This window comes from Camellia sinensis, chromosome 2 (genome assembly GCF_055761805.1).
Source record: "Camellia sinensis isolate YWXY chromosome 2, ASM5576180v1, whole genome shotgun sequence".
In the NCBI taxonomy this organism is placed as follows: Eukaryota; Viridiplantae; Streptophyta; class Magnoliopsida; order Ericales; family Theaceae; genus Camellia; species Camellia sinensis.
This window is the reverse complement of record NC_138962.1, coordinates 50519076-50526250: the sequence shown is the minus strand read 5'-3', so window position 1 is coordinate 50526250 and position 7175 is coordinate 50519076. Positions and strand designations below refer to the sequence as shown.

At 34.8% G+C, this 7175-nt stretch overlaps 1 protein-coding gene across 1 annotated transcript; it reads right to left on the bottom strand.

Annotated features, from left to right (window-relative positions):
• Positions 1–307: 307 nt before the first annotated feature.
• On the bottom strand, positions 308–1056 carry LOC145813609 (uncharacterized). Its single transcript, XM_082909280.1, has 2 exons — positions 714–1056; positions 308–561 (listed from the first exon to the last, which is right to left on the bottom strand). Exons 1-2 carry the CDS (start codon positions 1054–1056, stop codon positions 308–310), a joined length of 597 nt encoding a protein of 198 aa, XP_082765406.1.
• Between the last annotated feature and the right edge of the window lie 6119 nt (positions 1057–7175).

Genomic DNA, 7175 nt, shown 5'->3' with positions numbered 1-7175 from the left:
ATATATTTTAAAAAGATAATAATTTGTGTCAAATAATATGTATATTAACTAATATATTTTAGACATCATCAAAATTAAATAATATGATTAACAGATCTCGAAACAATCTTGCTTCATCCAAGAGTTTTGTCTTGCTACATGTAGCTTTTGTTTCAATCACATCAAGCACACTTGCCATAACCTTTGGTTTTTTACAAAATGATGATTGATCATATTGAAAATCCGGATTCAACTAACAAGCCGCAGCATGGATATTTTTGCGTAATGTCCTATCCTAACAATCTTTGATAATACTTGTATAAGGCTTTTACAATCTTTTTTTCTTCATGAAAACATTCTTAATTGCTATTCTTGCCTTATACATGCCCTCATATACATATCCCATTGAAGGTTTTTTATCTCCATCAACAATACGCAACAATCTCATGAGTGGCTCAACAATCTTAATAATGATCAAGCAATCATTTGAAAACTTATTATCTAAAATGATAGCAACAACTTCTTTTGCTTTCTTATCTTTTGCATGCCTTGAATCGACAAAATCCTTACTTGTCACTAAGGCTTTCAAATCATGCATATGTTTTGAATACTATGCAATCCAATGAAAATAGTGGCAAAACGGGTTGCTCCTGGGCGCACAATTTCAGTCCATCCTTTCATTTTCCTTAACCAAGCTATTAACCATGGGCGATTGCAAATAAATCTTGTCACACTTGATGCTCTAAACGCAAGCTCTTTCACATGATTCAACTTGGAAATATCACTTAACACTAAGTTCAAACAATGTGCTGCATAAGAAGACCAATTAATATTCTTGTAAGTTTCACAAACAAGCCTTCCAGCAGCAACATAATTTGCCCCATTATCTGTCACCATGTGCACAATATTGCTTGCTTCCACCCACTCAATAATTTCTTCAAACAATTTAAAAAGAAGAGGAGCATTTTTTACAACATCAGAGGCATCAACAGATTTAACAAAAGTGATTCCTCTAGGGCAATAGATAAGAAAATTAATGAGAGTTCTATGTCTACCATCAGTCCAACCATTACCCATAATTGTACACCCAGAATCAGCCCAAGTACTCTTTACAGAGTCAATAAACAATTGAAGCTCTTTCTTTGAGTCACTCAATAAAGGAACTCAAACTTTATGGTAGGTAGGAACTTTATATCCTGGACCCATGGCAATTGCAGCATCAAACATGGGCTGAAAGTATATGGAATTGACAACATTTATTGGAACACATGTATCATACAAAAATTTTGCCACAATCATATGTGCCCTATGTACAGCTTCTTTAGTTGCAAGGGCACTTTTGATAGTTGGTTGAGAGCCTGGAGTGGTCCTTGATGCAAAAAAATTATCAATTTTTGCAGGGTCCTTTCTTTTTCCTCTTTGTGTCATTGTTGCCTTACTTTTATTCCTACTACCACCACCTTCATTAATTAAGATGCCCTTATTGCGTTGTAATTATTTCTTCAATTTCAGCATCATCCTCAAATTCAAAAACAGCCCGACCAAAGGGATTAGATTCCTCACTTCGTTTATTTTTCTCAATAATTGCTTTCAAAGCCTCTTCCATTCGATACCGAACATCACCTGAAACTTTCTTACATGGCCTAACCTCACAAGAATTTCTTGCAAGATGTTGCTTCATTCTATTAATCTCTCTACATTTGATAGTTTTCCCACAATACAAACATGTTAAAGTTTTCTTCCCATCGGGAGCTCGCCCCTCAGTTACATGGTCCCATGCTGGATCAAATTTACCTCTTGTTAATGATGGAGTATTAGAATGTGCAGTTGAATTATGGCCAGATGAATCCATTTCACCTAAAACAACCCTATATAATATTTGCAATACAATAGTTAAGTCAAGAATCATATAAACCAATTACGGAAGTCATTCCCAATATTATTCAATCGATTGTATGAAGATAGCACTCAATTGCGATTTTTTGTTTTAATTTCTGTTCTTACATAATTAAATTCAAATTCACGAATCCAAATGCAACCTTCAAGAATTATTGAAATTAATACAGATGGAATTTCTTAGGTATACCTAAATTCTAAATGTATATATCATCTCCAATTTCAAGTTTTGATTTTTATATCCCATTGAACAACCCTCTGTTTGTTGCTGTACAAGTATCAGGAGATAAGGAAGCTATCAAAATCTTTAGGTACCACTATCACAAGAAAGTCCACTAAAACTTCATATATATTATAGTTTGTTTGTCCTCTATTAATAATTTGCAATAGGCAGGGAATCTTCATCAAGAAGAATAGTTAAATTTAAGTTCCAGCATCCCCAGTGAACCATACTTCTATTGAAAACTCTAGATTTAAGCATAATTTTAACATTCAAATTCTTATAATTTATAATTTATTATTACCCTACGTTTTTTTATATTCTTTCAATTTTTTTATTATATATTATTGTTAAAATTAAATTAGGAGAAATACAATTGAATCAAATAAATTTGCAATAACGGGAGTATTCAACATCAACAACAGTACATAACATTTATGGTCTCATTCTCATATATATTCTCATATTCTCATATCCATAAAATAAAATTTCAATTGCAACAAACAAAGGAGAAGAGAAAGCTCTACTCACTCACACCAAAAAAAAAATCAATGGGCTCTCTCTGATCTGATATAAAAATTAAAAAAAAAAAACCAGCGGGAAAGAAGAAAATGGAAGAGCAGCAGAAGAGGAAGAGAAGAGGGAAAGAAAGAGAATACTTATCAAAGAAACAAAGCAGTAGCAGAGGTCGTCGGTCACCGCCGAAGATGAGCCGAAGAAAATCAATGAGCGAAGAGACACCCTTTTTGAGAGAGAGATGAGAATAAAATCTGTTGTAGCCCTAGAATTTGGGTTTTTTTCAGTGTTATATATAACTTCAACCAACCTGCCCAGTTCTTCAAAACCCGTCTAGGTCACTGGGTTTCCGGTTGAATCGGCGGGCCATCCCGGTTCTCTCGTTTAAGAACGGTTTTGAGCCTCCTCCAGGTTTATTGGGCTGTCCGGACTGGAACCAGGCCCGGTTTGACCGGTCTGACCGGCCGGTCTGGTCCGGGTTTGAAAACCTTGGCCTTATATACGTAAGGCCCGTATCCTCATAATGATGACTAAATCCGAAATCATATATATTTTGTACAGATGTCTTAACTCACAAATGCCACATTCCCTCCTAATTGATTCACAAATTTGTTTGGATAACTATCTTCTTCTTCTTCTTCTTCTTCTTCTTCTTCTTCTTATTATTATTATTATTATTATGATTATTATTATTATTACTTTTATATTTATTTATTTAACTTTTGGTGTCACGTTGGTCCAATTGTTCAAATACTTCTATACAATTTATTTATTTATTTAGTTATTTATTTCTTTATTGTTTTAGTAATATATATATCACATAAAATCATAATTATAAATATTTATGTGGTATTTAATTAAACATTCAAGGTGTCACATCAAATGCTCCAAGAATTAGGAAAAAGTTTAATTGATTTCCCACCAATGCCACAACCTTCTACAAATTGGAGTGTAGTAGTTGGTAACAAGTTGATATTCGAACATCAACAACTACAGAATGAGGCACAATAGGCAGATGTAGAAATTATCATTGATCCCCTCAACAATGATCAACGAACAGCTTATGATGCAATCACTTCTTCAGTGTTTAAAAATAAAGGAACTATGTTCTTTTGTAATGAAGTTGCCGGAACAGGAAAAACGTTTTTGTACAATATGATTGCATTGAAGTGTCGCAACCTTGGCCATATTGTTATTACCGTGGCTACATCTGGAATTGCATCATTGTTATTGGTAGGAGGTCGCACTGCTCATTTAGCATTTTCCATTCCGTTGGATGTATTGAAAAATTCAATTTCTGGATTTAGCAAGCAATCATTACAAGTAGAATTGTTTAGGAAAACAACATTTATAATCTGGGATGAAGTTCCTATGCAACATACACATTGTGTTGAGGCAGTTGATCGCACACTTCGGGACACTTGTGATAATTAAAAGCCATTTGGGGGTATCACTATTATTCTTGGTGGAGATTTTCGACAAATCTTACCAGTTATAACCAAAGGAGTCCGTGAGCAAATTGTGAATACATCATTAAGACACTCTTTTCTATGGAAGGATATACATGTTTTGTCTTTAAATTTGAACATACGCTTGAATCATACAAATCTTGGAAACGCTAATTTTGCAAAATTCTTGATGAAGGTAATATTTTTTCAAACTTTTTCTCTATTATATACTGCTTTTAAATTTACGAAATACATTTACGCTTATGTACTTTAATTGATTTTACTTACCATTTTATTTATTTATTTTTATAAATATATTGGGACCAATCCTCAAGAAATTATTAAACTTCCATCAACAATACACAAATGCCAAGATCTAAAAGACATAATCTCAGTATTTTATCTACAACTGGACATGGCAATGACATCGATTGCAACATTTTTAACTTAACATACAATTCTTTATGTACGGAATGATGATGTCAATGCTATCCATATTGTTGCATTGAATATTTTTCCCAGTAACACATACTTATCTGGCAGCAGACAAGATGTCTAAAGATGATGAAATTGAGCGTACTATAATAAACAGATATCCTAACGAGTATTTAAATTCATTAGATCCTCCTTGTCACGCCCCACTTTTCATTACTCGAAGTCATTACCAAATTCATTAGCTTAATTCAAGTTCAGAGATAACATGTGGAAATAAATTCTTCAGTCCGATGAATAGAAGTAAATACAACATGAGCATACTGAATAAAATGCCCGAAGGCTTACATCATTAAAGAATTCAAAGAAGGGTGTAACCCTTTTACATATATGGCATTCCGCCAACACAAAAGAGGTCCCATGGCCAACAAGTAAGAAGATCCACATCTTGTAACACATCCTGCTTAACACCTAAAAAAGATTCAACAACGTGGGATGAACATATAGTCCAATAGGGATCTCTACGTGATCCTCAACAATAACAGCTTACAGATAGTTATGATCATGAATGCTCAATCTCGTACTAGAATAATAATGTGGCAGTTTATACAAAAGTATACATAAGTATAAGTTTTTCTCAAAACAGTCAATCCATTCAGTGTTATAAGCGATTCATCTTTCATTTCATTTCATTAACCCTTGTTTCCAAACTTTCACAACAATAACAACTTCTTAGCAAACCAATTTCTCTAAGCCCATTATCTTTCTCACATTTTCCATACTTACAACAGATATTCCCTTTTTCAAAGTATACTTTCAAATACCCAATTTTTCCTTCACACTTTCCCAAAATCTCATAATGGCATTTTGGTTTGTTTTCAATATATCCATAACTATACATGCATGTCTTCAATAAAAGAGAGATAATAGATCATTAACATGTATAGAATTAGCAATTGAGGCAACTAGGCCCTCCAAAACTATAACCATCACAATCCATGATATACTCAGATATACGGAGACAAAACAATAAAAACTCTGCTCTATCGGCTATATGCATAGTAAGCCAAGGATACAACTCTCATAACAATATGTCATTTTACTAGGCGCTAGCTGGAAGGGTGTGGTACCTTCTATTCTCAGCGTAGTTAGTTCTCCAGGCGCTAGCTGGAAGGTAACGGTACCTCTGATTATAAGCACAGGGTATAACACCAAGAATCACCATACCACAGAGTACAACCAACAAGTGTAATACGTACATATAAACTATCAAAATACATAAGCATTGTGTTAAAGTATATGAACACATAAGTGTGTGGAATACATCACCTATCTCCTCTCTAACAGTTATACATATATAATGTATCTTAGCACTTCATTTGTAACAATGTTCAATCAATACAGGTGTAATGCATACACGACAATTCAACACAACCATGTCATCCTCCACCGATGACCAAGGATAAAACCTCTAGATGCATGATTTTAGTACATCTATTATAAAGACTCAACTCTCATGAGATCTTAAATCCAACAACAATTTTTCCCAAATGTGCGTATTCAACACTCAAGATATAACAATTCAATTCTCATATTCATTTTCTAAAACTCACACAGAGTTAACACTTCATTTCCCATTTCCAAGATCAACTTCCAGGATTTTCCAATTCCAAAACCCCATTTTCATTTCATAAAACCAATACCGTATTTCTCATAATTTTCCAAATCAATTATGCAAATTAATTCATAATAGTAAATTAGGGCTTTTTCTTCTATCAACATTGATATACTAATTTACACCCCAATTAGTCCAAATCACCATCAATGATAACAAACCCATTTTCAAACAACCAACCCTAGGTTCACCTCCATGGTTTTCAAACAAACCCAACATTGATATAATTTTCATGCAATACAAAACTACCACATGTCTATCTATAGACGAAGCATTGTAAAAGAACAAGGAAATCCCTACCTCAAATTAGGAGCTTAAAAGGAGAAGATGATGAAAACTCGAAGTGCTCCAAATCTCAAGATTTTTGGATCAAAACGTAGCCCACAACGAGATCAACATTTTTTACAAAGGCCCAAGGATAGGGGACCGCTCCTACTAGATCAAACCTTAGAGAGAAGTTGGTATTTTAGAGAGAGAGGCTCTCCAATGGAGTTTTGAAAAAGTAAGAGAGAGAAAAGAAATCAAAAAGTGATCCAAAAAGGTGAAGTCCCAAAGTGATATACAAACAGGTCCGCTCGAGCGCAAAAGTACCCGCTCGAGCGCCAAGACACAACTGCAAAACACACCCGCTCGAGCACGAAAGAAGGTCTGCTCGAGCGTAGATTCACCACCTCCAGTACTTTCACGAACACAGAACACCCGCTCGAGCGGACAAAGGCCTGCTCGAGCGCGACCCGCTCAAGCGTGAAGAAATCCGCTCGAGCGTGAAAAATAACCCTGCAGTACTTTTGCAGAGGCACATATACTGGACGTGTGCAAACTCCGCTCGAGCGCAAATATACCCGCTCGAGCGGACAGCCAAAAATCAAACTCCGCTCGAGCGCAAAAGTACCTGCTCGAGTGTACCACCGAAAATCTGGGCAACGAGGAATAGGACCAAAGCTCAACCAACCTGTAACAACTCTACCCAAAACATTTCTAAACTCACTTACTAAGAGTTAAAGGATGG